The 22,733-nt window shown below is 40.8% G+C and overlaps 1 protein-coding gene across 4 annotated transcripts in view; it reads right to left on the bottom strand.

The window, feature by feature from the left end:
• MTMR8 (myotubularin related protein 8) overlaps nucleotides 1–22,733 on the bottom strand; it is a 233,709-nt gene that overhangs the window by 139,853 nt on the left and 71,123 nt on the right. For all 4 annotated transcript variants that reach the window (XM_059050986.2, XM_067023271.1, XM_067023270.1 and 1 more), the window contains 4 exons: nucleotides 8,858–8,986; nucleotides 7,538–7,672; nucleotides 4,671–4,803; nucleotides 3,231–3,340 (listed from right to left, as the gene is read on the bottom strand). In XM_059050986.2, the coding sequence (XP_058906969.1) occupies nucleotides 3,231–3,340; nucleotides 4,671–4,803; nucleotides 7,538–7,672; nucleotides 8,858–8,986 (507 nt within the window). The remainder of the gene's footprint in view (nucleotides 1–3,230; nucleotides 3,341–4,670; nucleotides 4,804–7,537; nucleotides 7,673–8,857; nucleotides 8,987–22,733) is intronic.

Here is a 22,733-nt window from a genome sequence, read left to right as displayed (position 1 = left end):
AGGAAGTAGGAATGAAAGGAGGGAAGAAAGGAAGAAATGGAAAAGACAAAATAAAGTAGGATAAAATATAGTTATTAAATAAAAATTAATTATTAAGAAGTAAAATTTCTGTTAAGGAAACGCCCCCCCCCAAAAAAAAAAAAAACAACAGGCCGGTCTAACCCTAGGACAAATGGTGAAAACAAAGCTATACAGACAAAATCTCACACAGCAACACACACATACACACTCACCAAAAGAAAAAAGGGGAAAATAATAGTATATCTTGCTCCCAAAGTCCACCTCCTCAACTTGGGATATTTAGCTGTCTATTCAGGTTTTCCACAGATGCAGGGCACTTCAAGTTGACTGTGGAGCTTTAATCCGCTGCTTCTGAGGCTGCTGGGAGAGATCTCCCCCTCTCCTCTTTGTTTGCAGAGCTCCTGGGGTTCAGCTTTGGACTTGGCCCCGCCTCTGCGTGTAGGTCATCCAAGGACGTCTGCCCTTCGCTCAGACAGGACAGGGTTAAAGGAGCAGCTGATTTGGGGGCTCTGGCATAGGCCAGGGGGAGGGAGAAGCATGGATGTGGGGTGAGCCTGCGACGTCAGAGGCCAGCGTGACGCTGCACTGGCCCGAGGCACACCATGTGTTTTCCCGGGGAAGCTGTCCCTGGATCCCGGGACCCCGCCAGTGGTGGGCTGCACAGGCTCTCGGGAGGGGCATTGTGGAGAGTGACCTGTGCTCGCACACAGGCCTCTTGGTTGCGGCAATAGCCACCCTAGCGTCCCACACCCGTCTCTGTTGTCCGTGCCGACAGCCGCGCCTCACGCCCGTTTCTGGAGCTCCTTTATGCGGTGTCCTTAATCCCCTCTCCTCGCTCCCCAGGAAGTGAAGAAGCAAGAAAAAGTCTTTTGTCTCTTCGGTATCTCCGCGCCCGTTTCTGGAGCTCCTTTAAGCGGCGTGCTTAAACCCCTCTCCTCGCACACCAGGAGGCAAAGAGGGAAGAAAAGGTCTCTTGCCTCTTCAGCAGCTCCAGACTTCAACTGGACTCCCTCCCGGCTAGCCGTGGTGCACTAACCCATTCAGGCTGTTTTCACTCTGCCAACTCCAGACCTTTCCCTGGGATCCGACTGAAGCCTGAGGCTCAGCTCCCAGCCCCGCCCGCCCCAGCGGGTGAGCAGACAAGCCTCTCGGGCTGTTGAGTGCTGGTTGGCACGGACCTTCTACGGGTATCTCTCCGCTTTGCCCTCCGTACCCTGTTGCTGTGCTCTCCTCTGCGGGTCTGAAGCTTCCCCCCTCCGCCACCCACAGTCTCCGCCCACAAAGGGGCTTCTAGTGTGTGGGAATCTTTCCTCCTTCACAGCTCCTTCCTACTGGTGCAGGTCCCATCCCTATTCTTTTGTCTCTGTTTATTCTTTTTTCTTTTGCCCTACCCATGTACGTGGTGAGTTTCTTGCCTTTTGGGAGGTCTGAGGTCTTCTGCCAGCGTTCGGTGGGTGTTGTATAGGAGAAGTTCCACATGTAGATGTATTTCTGATGTATCTGTGAGGAGGAAGGTGAGCCCCGTGTCTTACTCTTCCACCATCTTCTCACTCCCCCGCGATGGTGAAAGGATGGCCAGGGAGCCGCAAGAGCTAGCTGGTCAGGAAGCATGAGTTAATTGTGGTCCCAGTGTGCACGGTTTTGTGCTTTCCTAGAGAAGCACTGGGCTGCCTCTATAGTGTTTTTGAGAGCAACAAGAATTTCACTAATTACCAGGGTCTTACGGGCAATGGGGAACCATTGGAGGATTTTGAGTTTAAAGTGACATTATCATACGTGCTCATGAAAGATGGCTTTAGAAGCAATCTGGTGGCCATACTGGGGGGAGCAACTACTGGAGACAAGTAAAGCAGTCAGGAAGTTATTTGAGAAACGCTTTTGAGGAGAATTGACAGGATGAGGCAATTGCCAGATGGAGGGGAAGAGAGAAAATTCAGGCTGACTGAGTTTTCAAGCTTGGGATACTGAATAGGTATTGATGGAGATGGGAAGAACAGGATAATTGTGCAATCACAAGCCTATCTTTTTCATCCACTCGTTTTAATTCAACCAATATTTATGAGGTTGTACGGTCTATCAAATCTATCCCTCTTCTCCATTCTCACTCTCTTTGGTCTAATGAAGTCAGTTTCAGAAAGGAAATACAAATGTATGGGTATAGGGCATGTGAAAAAGGAACAGTATAAAGAATGGCTAGAACAGTGGGCTTGAAATGATCAAGGGGGTCACGTAGTAAGCACTAATAATAAATTACAGTGAAAAATGTAGGCAATAGGACTAGGAAATTGGAAAACAATAGGGCTGGATATTTAAGACAGTTAATACACACACTCTCTAAAAACCTTTTAAGTCAGAAGCTATAAATCTCATTATCTTCAACTGTAAAAATGACAGCAGAGAGGTGAAGAGTGATTCTCTCCTTTTCTTTACTTCTACCAAATAATAGGGGTGTGGTGAAAAGAGCAAGTTCTCATGCAGGAATATATAAACAAAACTTCAAAATGAGAAAATGTACACTCCAAATTTCTTCTTCTGTTTTTTTTTTTAAACATCACCTAACAAATGATACAGAAGCCAGGGTTCTGAAAGTCAGAAATAAGTGAGTCAGCATAAATGAGTGATGAAGCCTACTTAGACTGCATTCAGATACAGACCTATACAAAGAAGTCAGAAAAGTCTGCTTTATACTCAGAGCTCTGAAAACCCATAGAAACACAAACTCTGCATTTATTTTACACCCAGTCTTACTTCCACTTGATACCTTAGAATCAACACAAAAATACATCAGAGTATTTGAGCTGGAAAGACCATGAGAATATTTGAGCTGGAAGGACCATGAGAGATTATCTAAGAGCTTTAAACTTGAGATCTGGGGTCTGTGTATCCCTGAAATTAAGTTCTATTTTCTGTATGTATAGCCATATGTACATTTTTCTAGGGGCAGAGGGTCAATCATATTCTTAAAGAGTTCAGTAGGCCCCCCAAAACTTATACCATTAGATTCTAGTAGAACCACCTTGTTTTACAGACAGAGAAACTGAGGCCCAGAGAAGGGAAGAGATTTTCCAAGGGCACGCAGTAAATTAGTGGCAGACCTGAATCTAGAAACCAGGTTTTTTTTCCAATATTCTTTCCACCATGAATACACTGCTACCTCAAGATATCCCATAATTAAGTCAGTGCAAGTTCTTAAAAGTCCTGATTATTACCTTTGCAATGAAAATTCCAGCATCCATAATAGCTTTAATGTGTCTCAACCACCCTGAGCTCTCCAGGCCGCTAAGAAATTCACTCATTGTTGGAGATTTCAATTCACAAACTAAGGTAGAAAAGGAAGCAGAGATTGAAATTCACAATTACCTCAGTTTATTCACCAAGAAAGGGGACAAAGTGGATCCCCATTTTGTAAATGAGGAAGCTGAGGCACAGAAAGGTTAAATGATTAGTTGGAAACTGCACCGTGAATCAGGGACAGGACTAGGGCTAGAGCCTACCATATCTCCTAGCTCAGGTCTCTGCTTTCTTGACTTGTAAAACCCACCCCAAGCCCACAGAGATCTCTGAAGAACAGAGCCAGAAGACTGAGTCAGCATCCACAGGAAAATACTCACATCTCCTCTGATTAGAAAACACATTTGATTCCCATCTTAACTTCTCCTACTCAGCCTAACTTTGTAGACCCTTAACATCTGTCTCTGCTTCCACATCCCCACCTACTCCCTTTCAGCCCTGTGCTGTCTCAACAGGTTGAAAAAAAATCAGTTAATTTTCATGCATTTTGCACTGGTTATCCAGCAGAGGGCAATCTTTTGCCTCAAAAAATCTGCAAAAAGTCCTCTTACACTCACTCCTACTATAGAATATTCTGGGACAAAAAAGAAAGGAGGAAGAGACCCAAGGAAGAGGAACATCAATATCCTAAAAGGGATGCAGACTGAGAAGACAGGATGTGATAAGGGTTGTGTAAGGGAGAGGTCCTGGCAGACACCATAAGTGAACAATTGAAGAAAAGAGAGGAAGAACAGGGAGTTCACTTAATGAGGGCAGGTTTTCCCTATGTGTGCCTGAGATGACATACCACATCATGGAATCCTGGGTAGTAGCTTTGGGAGAAATGTTCTAGACTCAAGAGTCCTGTAAAGCCCTGATCTCACCTTGTCCCCATTCTGATCCCAATTACATTGCGGTGATGACAGATGACCCAAATTGTCTGCTATCAGCTTTATTCCTTTGAAGTCTAAATTCGCCCCCTTCATCAGCACAGTGATGAAACTGGACTGACTCCTTACAGCAGATTAAATGAGGAAGATGAAATAAATCCCAATTCATTTATATTTATCTTGACCTACCCACCCCTATACAGCAGTCTCTGTAATTCTATATAGAGAAATTATTTCCATAGCCACTAAACCCAGATGAACTCCACAGTTATGAAAACTAAACATTGTAGTTCCTCTGTCAGACCAACACTGCTATAATTCAGTACTATCTATGCAAAGTGGATTTATACTATAGTCAAAAATCTTATCACCTGTTGATTCTGCTCGCCTGGCTGCTTTTATGTTTCACCACAAAATCAGGCATACTTTTTCTTACATAATTATGCAAGCTATATAGCCTCTGGCCTAGCCCAGGTGAAATCCCTGTACCTTCCAAGAGTTTCTGCAGGCTGCTCCGCATCACATGGATGTTCTCAATGCCCATGAACCTGAAGCGAATGTTGGCATAGTTGTCTTCATTTTCATACCCCTTCCCAGCTGCTCGGTTGGCCATGGCATTTAACTGCAATATAGAGGACATAACAGAACAGATAGGGCAGATGATAAAAGAACATGGTTCATCAATCTCAATGCTTCATTCTAAACAGTTTTAAATCTTACCCATTTAAAAAGAAGTTAGATCACATAGAACACATTCTGGAATGAAGAGGATCTCACTGGCATTTATATCAGGTATCTTAAGTAATAGGGTAGTATAGGGAAAGAGAAGGAGATTTAGTGTTTTTATTTTATTATTAAAACCCTGCTTAAGAGATTGATTGAAGGATATGGCAGCTATGAGGATATCTGATCTGAAGAACTAAAATAATAATTTTGAGCTTCCTATCACAAACAAATGGGCTTTATACTGATAAACATGTGAAAGTTCAAAAATCCTCATTACTGAGAAGCTCTAGAAAGAAGTCTAAGAACTTCAGGGCCAATTAATTATAAATAGCTACTCTAGAAAAATGTCTAAAACATGACTGCATAAGATAAATGACTTTCATTCACTGACAAAATTTAAAAGGAGATACCAAGAGCTGTTTTAACACTATATTCAGCTTGTGGTAATCAGAATACTTCTAGGTCATATGAAGAATGTTGGGTGGGGTAGTGAGGGGCTAGAAAGGGGCTTCTCTGGTGGCACAGTGGGTTGAGAATCTGCCTGCCAATGCAGGGGACACGGGTTCGATCCCTGGTCTGGGAAGATTCCACATGCCACGGAGCAACTAAGCCCATGTGCCACAACTACTGAGCCGGCAGGCTGCAACTACTGAAACCTGCATGCCTAGAGACCATGCTCTGTAATAAGAGAAGCCACTGCAATGAGAAGCCCTTGCACCGCAATGAAGAGTAGCTCCCGCTCGCTGCAACTAGAGAAAGCCCGTGTGCAGCGACGAAGACCCAACACAGTGAAAAATAAAATAAATAAAATAAATAAATTTATATATAAAAAAAAACTAGAAAGCAGCCAAGATATCTTCTATGATTATAACCATCTTACTAATTAAATTATTTTCTGTTGTCTGGGCCTATTTTCTAATCTCCCATTATTCATTTCAGAAGATAGGAGGAGAATGTATATGGATAGGGTGTAGTTTTTGTATTAATAAAAAAGAATGCCATTAAAAACCTCAAAAGCACAAATTATTCACATTAACACATGGAGGGAAGAAAAATCTATATGTCAACATTTAGAATGCAGGATATTTGTTAAAGAGAGAAACATGATGGTAATTTTTATCTCTTATCACACAAACAATGTCACTGAGTTTTCATTAAATTAATGACAAATCAATGGGACACCTGAGGAGGTGTAAGCAACAGCCACCTAGTAACAAAAAAGTTTGTTATGACTGATGGATGCTTCAGCAAATGAAACAATAATTACAGCAGTCCCAACCCAGGTCGGGGCAGCAGTAGAAAGGTCAGCTACTACAGATAGCTAGTTACATCATACCAGTATACACTCTTTGGGAATAGGACTGACATTTGAGAAACTGCTACATATTAGCAGCCTAATGTTCAAGTAGAAAAGAACATATAATATTTACTGAGCCCCTAGTATGTATGTGCCAGACACTGCTAGATCCTTCACTTCTCATTTAATCCTCATGACAGCTCCTAAAGATAGGTACTATTATTATTCTCATAAGGAAACAAGTTCAGAGAGGTGAACCAATTTCAACCAGGATCATATGGATAAAAGCTGAAGGCAGGATCTGACCCCAGATTTGACTGACTCCTAAAAATGTAACTTTGTCACTACAATACAGTTTCTACTAAAAGTATATATCTAGCCATCCAGAAGAGAAGTGTTGCTAGATATTTCTAGGCTCTCTGAGAGAGGAAAAAGGGACCTATTAAAAAGGACTTTTTGGTCTTTCATTTGGACAAAGGGCATCAATCCTTTAGTTTTTCAAAAGCTTGGTACTTCTCTTTACCATTTTAAGACTAATACCGATGGAAGACACAGATCTGATTAAACTCTTTCTAATCCCAGAATGTCAAATGCAGTTATAGTTGAAGCAAGACAGCAAAGTTCTGAGAAACTGAAGGATGGTACCTGAGCAGAAAGGGAAATTATTTTCTCTATTGAGCCCAGTCAGTTCTAGGTAGCCCTGCAGAACAGTCAGTGGGAGATCCCCCAAATGGGCAGACATCTGTCTAAGACCACTATCTGGTTTCAAGCACAACTAATTGCTTAATTCTGAAGTCACAACCACCTGGCTTAGGCTTAGAATATAAATCACTGACTTAGCAATCCATAGTTAGCAATGAAACCTCCTAATCATCTACAGTCAACATATCAAAGTATAAGCAAAATTATTTCTTTCTGGGGCTGTCTGTGAAAAGAACAGCCTTTAAGAAAAGGAAATCTGTTCTTTACTTGCCTTGTGGGGCACAATTAATTCCTCTACGATCCCTTATTAAAGCTAGACAAAATGTTGAGGGTCAAGGAATTAATGCAGAGAGTTTAAGTTGATCTGAGGACCCTCCTCTCTGTGACATTCACAGGCAGTGGCAAGACTAAGTTGTTCAAAGTACCTTCTCATAGTCTTGCTTGACAGTGACAGCTATGATAAAAAGAGTTCCAAATGGCTTACTCAAATGATTTTACACAGTTATGACATAATAAGCCCATATACACAAACCTAACTTTCCCATTAACACTGCAAAGCTCAACATGTGGGGAAGGGGATTATAACACGAGTAAAGTAGTAGTATTAGAGAGGTCATTGATACATAGATACCTTTGGTCTTGTGTCTACAACATACATAAACTGGCTCCCTGGGTTAGTCTGGCTAATAGCCTCCAGCAGGAGCTCATCATCTATGCAACGAGTATAAAATCCAGACAGAGGCTGGCTACAGCGGCAAATGGCAGCCTGTAAGGAAAAAAATGTATCAGTTGAGTGGTCAAATGTACAGGTGGTCAAAAATCCTCCTTGATCCCATGTTCAGTGAGTAGAAGAAGAGGATGAGACAACTCAGGATAGTGAAATAAAAAGAAATGTAGCTCTGAAGACCAGGCATTCCACTGACATTGGGCTCAGCCTCCTGCCTCTCTCCCCACTCCAGCATGTGGGCTGTATTATCACAAACTTGCTCAGATAGTCTTCTTTTCTTCTACATGGCTATGATTCCCAACCCAGTCTTGGCAAATCCAGACTACAAGAAAATCACACCCTGAGTGTTTTCTTAATAAAATTTTAACTACTTTCAATATATATTAGGCTAGTAATTACCTGAAACTTTCTTGCTTTTTATAGTCCCAGTAATATCACCCATATAAACCACAGGCTCACAGTGACAGCAGAATTCAAAGACCTAGAGTCTCTTAAGAGAACAGGGTTCAATCATTTCAGGAGTTAATGCCAAATCAGAGGGCTGGTTTGTTTCAAGCCATTTCAATAGGAAAACAACATAGCTATTTAGCAGATACATCTGGTAATAATTAGTTAGTGAACTGCATTACACTTTGGTGTGTTTTTTATGGAGTCTGCTTACTTCAATAGTTTGACACAAAGACACCCACTTGTATTACTGTACTTTTTAGCACTTGATAGTTGCCTACCTGAGAACTTGACTGTTTGTCTAATTCCAGATCTCAGAGAGACCACAAGAGGCAAGAACTATTATCCCATCCTATGGAAGGGGACTCAAACAGAGGAGTCAAGCAAAATGTTCCCCTACTACCTTAAATTGTATGAAAAATAGTGAGAAAGAATCAAGGACATCTGTGTTCTAGTGGGAGGCCACAGTCCCCAAATATCCTTTCATACAGCTGTTCCCTTTTATTCAGCAACTTGCCATCAAGGAGCCCATAGAGAAGAAAAGAAACAAATGAATGCACTACAAATGCCACTTAACATCTGTACAACACTTTAAAATTTACAAAGTACACATATATTTTTCTCTCATATTACACACTTAAAAACTCTCAGAAGTACTAAAGTTCAGAGAAGTAACTTGCTTGAGGTCATACAGCTAGTAAGTGGCAACGGTGTGACTTAAACCCAGGTCTTCTAGCACCAAGTTAAGTTCTCATGAGAGAAATTTGCTCAACTCACATTGTTCTCTTTGTAGAGGTAGGAAAGCACAGGCACACGTTCTTTACTTCTGAACTTCGAACTTCCAACCACTGTTCCCAATGTAACAGATTTAGGAACCACTATTTCAGGAGGGTAGGTACTGCATATCTAAAACAAAATAAACTCAATTTTTTAAACTCAATTCTTTTACATATTTTTACTTGCTAGCAACAGGTTAGAATAGCAATCACTCAAGAATTAGCTGTCTGTTATTTATCATCTAGAATCATCCATTCCTCAGAAATAAGAACAAACTTATCCTTGACGGGAGGACATTCAAGATGGCGGAGGAGTAAGACATGGAGATCACCATCCTCCCTACAAATACATGAAAGATACATCTACATGTGGAACAACTCCTACAGAACATCTACTGAACGCTGGCAGAAGACCTCAGACTTCCCAAAAGGCAAGAAACTCCCCACTTACCAGGGTAGGGCAAAAAAAAAAAGAAAAAACAGAAACAAAAGAAAAGGGATGGGACCTGCACATCTGGGAGGGAGCTGTGAAGGAGGAAAAGTTTCCACAAACTGGGAAGCCCTTCACTGGCAGAGATGAGGGTAGTGGTGGGGAAGGTTCAGAGCCACAGAGGAGAATACAGCAATAGGGGTGCAGAGGGCAAAGTGGAGAGATTCCCGCACAGAGAATCAGTGCCGACCAGCACTCACCAGCCTGACAGGCTTGTCTGCTCATGTATTGTGGTGGGCGGGGACTGGGAGCTGAGGCTTGGGCTTCGGAGTTCAAATCCCAGGGAGAGCACAGGGGTTAGTTGCGTGAACACGGCCTGAAGGGGGCTAGTGAGACACAGCTACCTGTCAGGGAGTCTGGGAGAGAGTATGGACCTGCCTAACAGGCAAGAGACCATTGTTTCAGGGTGCACAAGGAGAGGGGATTCGGAGCATCGCATAAATGAGCTCCAGAGACGGGCATGACTGCGGCCATCAGCGTGGAAAACAGATGGGAATGAAATGCTAAGACTGCTGCTGCAGCCACCAAGAATCCTGTATGCAAGCACAGGTCACTATCCACACCTCCCCTCCCAGAAGCCTGGGCAGCACGCCACTGCCAGGGTCCCGTGATCCAGGGACAACTTCCCTGGGAGAAAACATGGCACGCCTCAGGCTGTTGCAACGTCACACTGGCCTCTGCTGCTGCAGGCTCACCCCACATTCCATACCCCTCCCTCCCCACAGACTGAGTGACCCAAGGTAACCTAATCAACCACTCCTTGAATGCCCTCCTGTCTGGGCAAAGACCAGACTCCAGAGGGGGACCTACATGCAGAGGCGGGGCCAAATCCAAAGCTGAACCACAGGAGATGTGCGAACAAAGAAGAGAAAGGGAAATTTCTCTGGGCAGCTTCAGGAGCAGCAGATTAAACAGCAACAATCAACTTGATGTACCCTGCATTTCTGGAATACCTGAATAGACAATGAATCATCCCAAAATTGAGATATTGGACTTTGAGAGCAACTGTAGACTTGGGGTTTTGGCTGTATGTGACTGACTAGTTTCTGATTTTAGGTTTATCTTAGTATAGTTTTCAACACTTGTTATAATTGGTGGCTTTGTTTATTGGTTTTGTTGCTCTCTTATTTTTTTCTTTAATTATTTTTTAAATTTTTAAAATTTAATATTTTCATTATTTATTTAATAACTTTTTATTTTATTTTATTTTATTTTATTTATTTACCTTTTCCTTCTTTTTTTTCCTCCCTTTTCTTCTGAGACGTGTGGCTGACTGGGACTTGGTGCTCCAGTCGGGTGTCAGGCCTGAGTCTCTGAAGTGGGAGAGCCGAGTTCAGGACATTGGACCACCAGAGACCTCCTGGCACCATGTAGTATCAACTGACGAGAGCTCTTCCAGAGATTTCCAACTCAATGCTAAGACCCAGCTCCATTCAACAAGCAGCAAGGTCCAGTGATGGACACTCCATGACAAACAACATCAAGACAGGAACACAACCCTATCCATTAGCAGAGAGGCTGCATAAAATCATAATAAGGTCACAGACACACCGAAAGACACCACCAGAAGTGGTCCTGCCTACCAGAAAGACAAGATCCAGCCTCATCCATCAGAACACAGGCACCAGTACACTCCACCAAGAAGCCTACACAATGCATTGAACCAACCATACCCACTGGGGGAAGACATCAAAAGCAACAGGAACTACGAACCTGCAGCCTGCAAAAAGGAGACCCCAAACACAGTAAGTTAAACAAAATTAGAAGACAGAGAAATACGCAGAAGATGAACGAGCAAGGTAAAAACCTACTAGACTAAACAAATGAAGAGAAAATAGGCAGTCTACCTGAAAAAGTATTCAGAGTAATGATAATAAAAATGATCCAAAATCTTTGAAATAGAATGGAGAAAATAAAAGAAACATTTAACCTAGAAGAACTAAAGAGCAAACAATGAGGAACCACACAATAAATGAAATAAAAAATTCTATACAAGGAATCAACAGCAAATTAACTGAAGCAGAAGAACGTATAAGTGACCTAGAAGATGAAACAGTGGAAATAACTACTGCAGAGAAGAATAAAGAAAAAAGAAGGAAAAGAATTCTCAACAGTCTCAGAGACTTCTGGGACAACATTAAATACACCAACATTTGAATTATAGGGGTTCCAGAAGAAGAAGATAAAAAGAAACAGACTGACAAAATATTTGAAGTGATTATTGTTGAAAATCTCCCTAATATGGAAATGGAAATAGTCAAGCAAGTTCAGAAAGCACAGTCACATACAGGATAAATCCATGGAGAAACACGCCAAGACACATATAAATCAAACTATCAAAAATTAAATACAAATAAAAAATATTAAAAGCAGCAAGGGAAAAGCAACAAATAACATACAAGGGAATCCCCATAAGGTTAACAGTTGATATTTAGCAGAAAATCTGTAAGCAAGAAGGGAGTGGCAGGACACATTTAAAGTGATAAAAAGGAAAAACCTACAACCAAAATTACTCTTTGTGTGTGTGTGTGTGTGTGTGTGTGTGTGTGTGTGTGTGTGTGTGTTCATACAACATAATTTTATTTTACTTTTTTTAACATCTTTGAGTATAACTGTTTTAAAATAGTGTGTTAGTTTCTCCTTTACAACAAAGTGAATCAGTTATACATATACATATGTTCCCATATCTCTTCCCTCTTGTGTCACCCTCCCTCCCACCCTCCCTATCCCACCCCTCTAGGTGGTCACACAGCACAGAGGTGAACTCCCTGTGCTATGTGGCAGCTTCCCACTAGCTATCTAATTTACATTTGGTAGTGTGTATATGTCCCTGCCACTCTCTCACATCGTCACAGCTTACCCTTCCCCCTCCCCATATACTCAAGTCCATGCTCTAGTAGGTCTGTGTTTCATTCCCATCCTACCACTAATTTCTTCATGACATGTTTTTTTTTAGATTCCATATATATGTGTTAGCATACAGTATTTGTTTTTATCCTTCTGACTTACTTCACTCTGTATGACAGACTCCAGGTCTATCCACTTCATTACAAATAACTCAGTTTCATTTCTTTTTATGGCTGAGTAATATTCCATTGTATATATGCGCCACATTTTCTTTATCCATTCATCTGTTGATGGACACTTAGGTTGCTTCCATGTCCTGGCTATCGTAAATAGAGCTGCAATAAACATTTTGGTACATGACTCTTTTTGAATTATGGTTATCTCAGGGTATATGCCCAGTAGTGGGATGGCTGGGTCATATGGTAGTTCTATTTGTAGTTTTTTAAGGGAACTCCATACTGTTCTCCATAGTGGCTGTATCATTTTACATTGCCACCAGCAGTGCAAGAGTGTTCCCTTTTCTCCACACCCTCTCCAGCATTTATTGTTTCTAGAGTTTTTGATGATGGCCAATCTGGCCAGTGTGAGATGATATCTCATTGTAGTTTTGATTTGCATTTCTCTAATGATTAATGATGTTGAGCATTCTTTCATGTCTTTGTTGGCAATCTGTATATCTTCTTTGGAGAAATGTCTATTTAGTTCTTCTGCCCATTTTTGGATTGGGTTGTTTGGTTTTTTGTTATTGAGCTGCATGAGTTGCTTATAAATTTTGGAGATTAATCCTTTGTCAGTTGCTTCATTTGCAAATATTTTCTCCCATTCTGAGGGTTGTCTTTTGGTCTTATTTATGGTATCCTTTGCTGCACAAAAGCTTTTAAGTTTCATTAGGTCTCATTTGCTTAGTTTTGTTTTTATTTCCATTTCTGTAGGAGATGGGTCAAAAAGGATCTTGCTGTGATTTACGTCATAGAGTGTTCTGCCTATGTTTTCCTCTAAGAGTTTGATAGTGTCTGGCCTTACATTTAGGTCTTTCACCCATTTTGAGTTTATTTTTGTGTGTGGTGTTAGGGAGTGTTCTAATTTCATACTTCAACAGGTAGCTGACCAGTTTTCCAAGCACCACTTATTGAAGAGGCTGTCTTTTCTCCACTGTGTATCCTTCCCTCCTTTATCAAAGATAAGGTGACCATATGTGTGTGGGTTTATCTCTGGGCTTTCTATCCTGTTCCATTGATCTATATTTCTGTTTTTGTGCCAGTACCGTACTGTCTTGATTACGGTGGCCTTGTAGTATAGTCTGAAGTCAGGGAGCCTGATTCCTCCAGCTCCATTTTTCGTTCTCAAGATTGCTTTGGCTATTCGGGGTCTTTTGTGTTTCCATACAAATTGTGAAATTTTTTGTTCTAGTTCTGTAAAAAATTCCACTGGTAATTTGATAGGGATTGCATTGAATCTGTAGATTGCTTGGGGTAATAGAGTCATTTTCACTATGTTGATTCTTCCAATCCAAGAACATGGTATATTTCTCCACCAATTTGTATCATCTTTAGTTTCTTTCATCAGTGTCTTATAGTTCTCTGCATACAAGTCTTTTGTCTCCTTAGGTAGGTTTATGCCTAGATATTTTATTCTTTTTGTTGCAATGGTAAATGGGAGTGTTTTCTTAATTTCCCTCTCAGATTTTTCATCATTAGTGTATAAGAATGCCAAAGATTTCTGTGCATTAGTTTTGTATCCTGCTACTTTACCAAATTCATTGATTAGTTCTAGTAGTTTTCTGGTAGCATCCTTAGTATTCTCTATGTATAATATCATATCATCTGCAAACAGTGACAGCTTTACTGCTTCTTTTCCTATTTGGATTCCTTTTATTTCTTTATTTTCTCTGATTGCTGTGGCTAGAACTTCCAAAAATAGGTTGAATAAGAGTGGTGAGAGTGGGCACCCTTGTCTTGTTCCTGATCTTAGTGGAAATGGTTTCAGTTTTTCACCATTGAGAACAATGCTGTCTATGGGTTTGTCATATATGGCCATTATTATGTTGAGGAGAGTTCCCTCTATGCCTACTTTCTGAAGGGTTTTTATCATAAATGGGTGTTGAATTTTGTCCAAAGCTTTCTCTGCATCTATTGAGATGATCATATGGTTTTTCTCCTTCAGTTTGTTGATATGGTGTATCACGTTGATTGATTTATTTTATTTTATTTCATTTTTTTTTTTTTTTGTGGTACGCGGGCCTCTCACTGTTGTGGCCTCTCCCATTGCGGAGCACAGGCTCCGGACGCGCAGGCTCAGCGGCCATGGCTCACGGGCGCAGCCGCTCCGCGGCACGTGGGATCTTCCCGGACCGGGGCACGAACCCGCGTCCCCTGCATCGGCAGGCGGATTCTCAACCACTGCGCCACCAGGGAAGCCCTGATTTGTGTATTTTGAAGAATCCTTGCATTCCTGGAATAAACCCCACTTGATCATGGTGTATGATCCTGTTAATGTGCTGTTGGATTCTGTTTGCTAGTATTTTGTTGAGGATTTTTGCATCTATGTTCATCAGTGATATTGTCCTGTAGTTTTCTTTCTTTGTGACGTCTTTGTCTGGTTTTGGTATCAGGGTGATGTTGGCCTCATAGAATGAGTTTGGGAGTGTTCCTCTCTCTGCTATCTTTTGGAAGAGTTTGAGAAGGATAGGTGTTAGCTCTTCTCTAAATGTTTGATAGAATTCGCCTGTGAGGCCATTTGGTCCTGGGCTTTTGTTTGTTGCAAGATTTTTAATCACAGTTTCAATTTCAGTGCTTCTGATTGGTCTGTTCGTATTTTCTATTTCTTCCTGATTCAGTCTCAGCAGGTTGTGCATTTCTAAGAATTTTTCCATTTCTTCCAGGTTGTGCATTATATTGGCATAGAGTTTCTTGTAGTAATCTCTAATAATCTTTTGTATTTCTGCAGAGTCAGTTGTTACATCTCCTTTTTCATTTCTAATTCTATTGATTTGAGTCTTTTCCCTTTTCTCCTTGATGAGTCTGGCTAATGGTTTATCAATTTTATTTATCTTCTCAAAGAACCAGCTTTTACTTTTATTGATCTTTGCTATTGTTTCCTTCATTTCTTGTTCATTTATTTCTGATCTGATCTTTATGATTTCCTTTCTTCTGCTAAATTTGGGGTTGTTTTGTTCTTCCTTCTCTAATTGCTTTAGGTGCAAAGTTAGGTTGTTTATTCGAGATGCTTCCTGTTTCTTAAGGTATGACTGTATTGCTATAAACTTCCCTCTTAGAACTGCTTTTGCTGTATCCCATAGGGTTTGGGTCGTCGTGTCTCCATTGTCATTTGTTTCAAAGTACTTTTTGATTTCCTCTTTGATTTCCTCTTTGATTTCTTCAGTGATCACTTCGTTATTAAGTAGTGTATTGCTTAGCCTCCATGTGTTTTTATTTTTTACAGATCTTTTCCTGTAATTGATATCTAGTTTCATAGCGTTGTGGTCAGAAAAGATACTTGATACGATTTCAAATTTCTTAAATTTGCCAAGGCTTGATTTGTGACCCAAGATATGATCTATCCTGGAGAATGTTCCATGGGCACTTGAGAAAAATCTGTATTCTCTTGTTTTTGGATGGAATGTCCTATAAATATCAATTAAGTCCATCTTGTATAATGTATCATTTAAAGCTTGTGTTTCCCTATTTATTTTCATTTTGGATGATCTGTCCATTGGTGACAGTGGGGTGTTAAAGTCCCCTACTATGATTGTGTTACTGTCAATTTCCCCTTTTATGGCTGTTAATATTTGCCTTATGTATTGAGGTGCTCCTATGTTGGGTGCATAAATATTTACAATTGTTATATCTTCTTCATGGATCGATCCCTTGATCATTATGTAGTGTCCTTCTTTGTCTCTTGTAATAGTTTCTATTGTAAAGTCTATTTTGTCTGATATGAGAATTGCTACTCCAGCTTTCTTCTGATTTCCATTTGCATGGAATATCTTTTTCCATCCCCTCACTTTCAGTCTGTGAGTGTCCCAAGGTCTGAAGTGGGTCTCTTGTAGACAGCATATATATGGGTCCTGTTTTTGTATCCATTCAGCCAGTCTGTGTCTTTTGGTGGGAACATTTAATCCATTTACATTTAAGGTAATTATTGATATGTGCATTCCTATTACAATTTTCTTAATTGTTTCAGGTTGTTCTTGTAGGTCTTTTCCTTCTCTTATGTTTCTTGCTTAGAGAACTTCCTTTAGCTTTTGCTTGTCTGTTAAGGTTTTAATTTCTCCATCAAATCTGAATGAGATCCTTGCTGGGTAGAGTAATCTTGGTTGTAGGTTTTTTTCCTTCATCACTTAAAATATCTCCTGCCACTCCCTTCTGGCTTGTAAAGTTTCTGCTGAAAGATCAGATGTTAACCTTATGTGGATTCCCTTGTGTGTTATTTGTTTTTTATCCCTTGCTGCTTTTAATATGTTTTCTTTTTATTTAATTTTTGAAAGTTTGATTATTATGTGTCTTGGCGTGTTTATCCTTGCGTTTATCCTGTATGGGACTCTCTGTGCTTCCTGGACTTGGTTGACTATTTCCTTTCCTATATTAGGGAAGTTTTCAACTATAATCTCTTCAAGTATTTTCTCAGTCCCTTTCTTTTTCTCTTCTTCTGGGACCCCTATAATTCGAATGTTGGTGCGTTTAATGTTGTCCCAGAGATCTCTGAGACTGTCCTCATTTCTTTTCATTCTTTTTTCTTTCTTCTGCTCTGCAGTATTTATTTCCACTATTTTATCTTCCAGGTCACTTATCCGTCCTTCTGCCTCAGTTATTCTGCTACTGATCCCATCTAGAGTATTTTTCATTTCATTTATTGTGTTGCTCATCGTTACTTGCTTCCTCTTTATTTCTTCTAGGTCCTTGTTAACTGTTTCTTGCAATTTGTCTATTCTATTTCCAAGATTTTGAATCATCTTTACTATCATTATTCTGAATTCTCTTTCAGGTAGACTGGCTATTACCTCTTCATTTGTTAGGTCTGGTGTGTTTTTATCTTGCTGCTTCATCTGCTGTGTATTTTTCTGTCTTCTCATTTTGCTTATCTTACTGTGTTTGGGGTGTCCTTTTTGCAGGCTGCAGGTTCGTAGTTCCCACAGTTTTTGGTGGCTGTCCCCATTGGCTGAGGTTGGTTCAGTGGGTTGAGCAGGTTTCCTGGTTGGGGGGACTAGTGCCTCTGTTCTGGTGGATGAGGCTGGATCTTGTCTTTCTGGTGGGCAGGTCCATGTCTGGTGGTGTGTATGGGTATGTTGGTAGCCTTATTATGATTTTAGGTAGCCTCTCTGCTAATGGATTGGGCTGTAGACCTGTCTTGCTCTTTGTTGGGTATAGGGTGTCCAGCACTGTTTGTTGCTGGTCCTTGAGTGAAGTTGGGTCTTGGTGTTGAGATGGAGATCTCTGGGAGATTTTTCACCGTTTGATACTACGTGGAGCTGAGAGGTCTCTTGTGGACCAGTGTCCTGAGATTGGTTCTCCCACCTCAGAGACACAGCCTTGACACCTGGCTGGAGTGCCAAGAGCCTTTAATCCACACGGCTCAAAAAGAAGGGAGAAAAAAATAGAAAGGCAAGAAAGGAAGGAAGGAAGGAGGAAAGGAGGTAAGGAAGAAAGAAAGAAAGGGAGGGAGGAAGAAAGGAAGGGAGGAAGGAAAGAGGGAATAAAGAAAGGAAGGGAGAGAGGAAGAAAGGAAGTGAGGAAGGAAGGGGGGAATAAAGGAAGGAAGTGAGGAAGGAAGGAAGGAGGGAAATAGGAAAGGAGGGAAGAAAGGAAGAAAGAAAGGGGAGAAAACAAAATAAAGTAGGGTAAAATACAGTTATTAAAATAAAAAAATTATTATTAAGAAGAAAAATTTCTATTAAAGAAAAAAAAAAAAAAGGGTCGGTCTAACCCTAGGACAAATGGTGAAAATAAAACTATACAGACAAAATCTCACACAGCAGCACTCACATACACACTCGCAAAAAGAAAACAGGGGAAAATAATAGTATATCTTGCTCCCAAAGTCCCCCTCCTCAACTTGGGATATTTCGCTGTCTATTCAGGTTTTCCACAGATGCAGGGCACTTCATGTTGACTGTGGAGCTTTAACCCGCTGCTTCTGAGGCTGCTGGGAGAGACCTCCCCCTCTCTTTGTTTGCAGAGCTCCTGGGGTTCAGCTTTGGACTTGGCCCTGCCTCTGCGCATAGGTCATCCGAGGGCGTCTTCCCTTCGCTCAGACAGGGCGGGGTTAACGGAGCAGCTGATTCATGGTCTCTGGCTCACTCAGGCACTGGGGGGTGCACGGATGTGGGGCGAGTCCGCGGCGGCAGAGGCCAGCGTGACGCTGCACTGGCCCGAGGTGCACTGTGTGTTTTCCTGGGGAAGCAGTCCCTGGATCCCGGGACCCTGGCGGTGGCGGGCTGCACAGGCTCCCAGGAGTGGCGGTGTGGAGAGTGACCTGTGCTCGCACACAGGCCTCTTGATGGCTGCAGTAGCAATCCTAGCATCCCACACCCGTCTCTGTTGTCCATGCCGACAGCCGCAGCTAACACCCGTTTCTGGAACTCCTTTATGCGGTGCCCTTAATCCCCTTTCCTCGCGCCCCAGGAAGCAAAGAGGCAAGAAAAAGTCTCTTGTCTCTTCCGCCGCTCCGTGACCGTTTCTGGAGCTCCTTTAAGTGGCGTGCTTAAACCCCTCTCCTTGTGCAGCAGGAGGCAAAGAGGGAAGAAAAGGTCTCTTGCCTCTTTGGCAGCTCCCGACTTCTCCCAGACTCCCTCCCGGCCAGCCATGGTGCACTAACCCCTTCAGGCTGTTTTCACTCTGCCAACTCCAGACCTTTCCCTGGGATCTGCCCAAGGCTCAGTTCCCAGCCACGCCCGCCCCGGCGGGTGAGCAGACAAGGCTCTCAGGCTGGTGAGTGCTGATCGTCAAGGATCCACTGCGGAATCTCTCTGCTTTGCCCTCAGCACCCTGTTGCTGAGCTCTCCTCCGCGGCTCCAAAGCTTCCCCCTCCGCCACCCGCAGTCTCTGCCCACGAAGGGGCTTCTAGTGTGTGGGAACCTTTCCTCCTTCACGCTCCCTCCCACTGGAGCAGGTCCCGTCCCTATTCTTTTGTCTCTGTTTATTCTTTTGTCTTTTGCCCTACCCAGATACGTGGGGACTTTCTTGCCTTTTGGGAGGTCTGAGGTCTTCTGCCTCCGTTCGGTGGGTGTTCTATAGGAGAAGTTCCACGTGTAGATGTATTTCTGATGTATCTGTGAGGAGGAAGGTGATCCCCGTGTCTTACTCTTCCACCATCTTCTCACTCTCCCTGGAAAATTAATCTTAACAAGCAACTATCTCATTCAGATTCAACAGAGAAATTAAAATCTTTACACACAAGCAAATGCAAAGAGAATGCAGTACCACCCAACCAGCTTCACAACAAATGCTAAAGGAACTTCTCTACACAGGAGAGACAAGGGAAGGAAAAGACCTACAATAACAAAACCAAAGCAATTAAGAAAATGGTAATAGGAGCATACACATTGATCATTACTTTAAATGTAAATGGATTCAATACACCAACCAAATAAACAGATTGGCTGAATGGATACAACAACAGGACGCGTATATATACTGTGTAGAAGAGACCCACCTCAGATCTAGGGATACACACATACTGAAAGTGAGGGGATAGAAAAAGATATTCCATGCAAATGGAAATTTAAAAAAGCTAGAGTAGCAATTCTCATATCAAATAAAATAGACTTTAAAATAAACACTATTACAACAGACAAGAAGGACACCACATAATGATCAAGGAATCAATCCAAGAAGAAGATATAACAATTGTAAATATTCATGCAGCCAACCTAGAAGTACATCAATACATATGGCAAATGCTAACAGACATAAAAGGGGAAATCGAGAGCTATACAATAATAATAGGGGACTTTAACACCCCGTTTTAACCAATGGACAGATCATGCAGAATGAAAATAAATAAGAAAACACAAACTTGAAATGACACATTAAAAAAGATGGACTTAATTGAAACTTATAGGACATTGCATACAAAAACAACAGAATACTTTCTTCTCAAGTGCTCATGGAACATTCTCCAGAATAGATCATATCATGGGTCACAAATCAAGCCTTGGTAAATTTAAGAAAATTAAAATTGTATCAAGTAACTTTCCTGACCACACTGCTATGAAACTAGATATCAATTACAGGAAAATAAACATAAAAAACACAAACACATGAAGGATAAACAGTATGCTACTAAATAACAAAGAGATCACTAATGAAATCAAAGAGGAAATCAAAAAATACCTAGAAACAAATGACAATGAAAACACAACGAACCAAAACCTATGGGATGCAGCAAAAACAGTTCCAAGAGGGAAAATTATAGCAATAGAATCCTACCTCAAGAAACAAGAAACATCTCAAATGAACAGCCTAACCTTACACCTAAAGCAATTAGAAAAAGAACCAAAAAAACCCCAAAGTTACCAGAAGGAAAGAAACCACAAAAATCAGATCAGAAATAAATGAAGGAAACAATAGCAAAGATCAATAAAACTAAAAGCTGGTTCTTTGAGAAGATAAACAAAATGTATAACCATTAGCCAGACTCATCAAGAAAAAAAGAGAGAAGACTCAAATCAACAGAATTACAAATGAAAAAGGAGAAGTAACAATGGACATTACAGAAATACAAAAGATGATGAGAGATTACTACAAGCAACTCTATGCCAATAAAATGGACAGCCTGGAAGAAATGGACAAATTCTTAGAAAAGCACAACCTTCTGAGACTGAACCAGGAAGAAATAGAAAATATAAACAGATGAGTCACAAGCACTGAAATTGAAACTGTGATTCAAAATCTTCCAACAAACAAAAGCCCAGGACCAGATGGCTGCACAGGTGAATTCTAGCAAACATTCAGAGAAGACCTAACACCTATCCTTCTCAAACTCTTCCAAAATATAGTAGAGGGAGGAATACTCCCAGACTCATTCCACTAGGCCACCATCACCCTGATAACAAAACCAGACAAAGATGGCACAAAAAAGGAAACTACAGGCCAATATCACAAATGAATACAGATGGAAAAATCCTCAACAAAATACTAGCAAACAGAATCCAACAAAACATTAAAAGGATCACACAGCATGATCAAGTAGAGTATATCCCAGGAATGCAAGGATTCTTCAATATATGAAAATCAATCAATGTGATACACCATATTAACAAACTGAAGGATAAGAAGCATGATAATCTCAATAGATGCAGAAAAAGCTTTTGACAAAATTCAACACCCATTTATGAAAAAAACCCTCCAGAAAGTAGGAATACATGGAACGTATCTCAACATAATGAAGGCCATATATGAAAAACGCACAGCCAACATTGTACTCAATGGTGATAAAATGAAACCATTTCCTCTATGAGGAACAAGACAAGGTTGCTCACTCTCAACACTATTATTCAACATATTTTTGGAAGTTTTTGGAAGAGAAATGAGAGAAGAAAAGAAATAAAAGGAATCCAAATCAGAAAAGAAGTAAAATTTTCACTGTTAGCAGATGACATGACACTATATAGAGAGAATCCTAAAGATGCTACAAAAAACTACTAGAGCTAATCAATAAATTTGGTAAAGTAGCAGAATACAAAATTAATGCACACAAATCTCTTGCATTCCTATACACTAATGATGAAAAGTCTGAAAGAGAAATTAAGGAAACACTCCTATTTATCATTGCAACAAAACAAATGAAATACCTGAGAATAAAGCTACCTAAGGAGATAAAAGACCTATATGCAGAAAACTATAAGACAGTGATAAAAGAAACTAAAGGTGATACAAATAGATGTAGAGATATACCATGTTCTTGGATTGGAAGAATCAACATTGTGAAAATGACTATACTACACAAAGCAATCTACAGATTCAATGCAATCACTATCAAACTACCAGTGGAATTTTTCACAAAACAAAAAAAATGCACAATTTTCATGGAAACACAAAAGACCCCAAATAGCCAAAGCAATCTTGAGAAAGAAAAACAGAGCTGGAGGAATAAGGCTACCTGACTTCAGTCTATACTACAAAGATAGAGTAATCAATACAGTATGGTACTGTCACAAAAACAGAAATATAGGTCAAAGGAACAGGATAGAAAGTGCAGAGATAAACCCACCTACATACGGTCACCTTATCATTGAGAAAGGAGGCAAGAATATACAAGGGAAAAAATAAAGCCTCTTCAATAAGTGGTGCTGGGAAAACTGGACAGCTACATGTAAAAGAATGAAATTAGAACACTTCCTAACATCATACACAAAAATAAACTTAAAATGGATTAAAGCCCTAATTGTAAGACGAGACACTATAAAACTCTTACAGGAAAACACAGGCAGAACACTCTCTGACATAAATCACAGCAAGTGCCTTTTTGACCTACCTCCTAGAGAAATGGAGATAAAAATAAACAAATGGGACCTAATGAAACTTAAAAGCTTTTGCACAGC

Source organism: Kogia breviceps, chromosome X (genome assembly GCF_026419965.1).
Source record: "Kogia breviceps isolate mKogBre1 chromosome X, mKogBre1 haplotype 1, whole genome shotgun sequence".
NCBI lineage: Eukaryota > Metazoa > Chordata > Mammalia > Artiodactyla > Physeteridae > Kogia > Kogia breviceps.
Note: the sequence above shows the minus strand (reverse complement) of the source record. Positions and strands in the feature narration are given on the sequence as shown.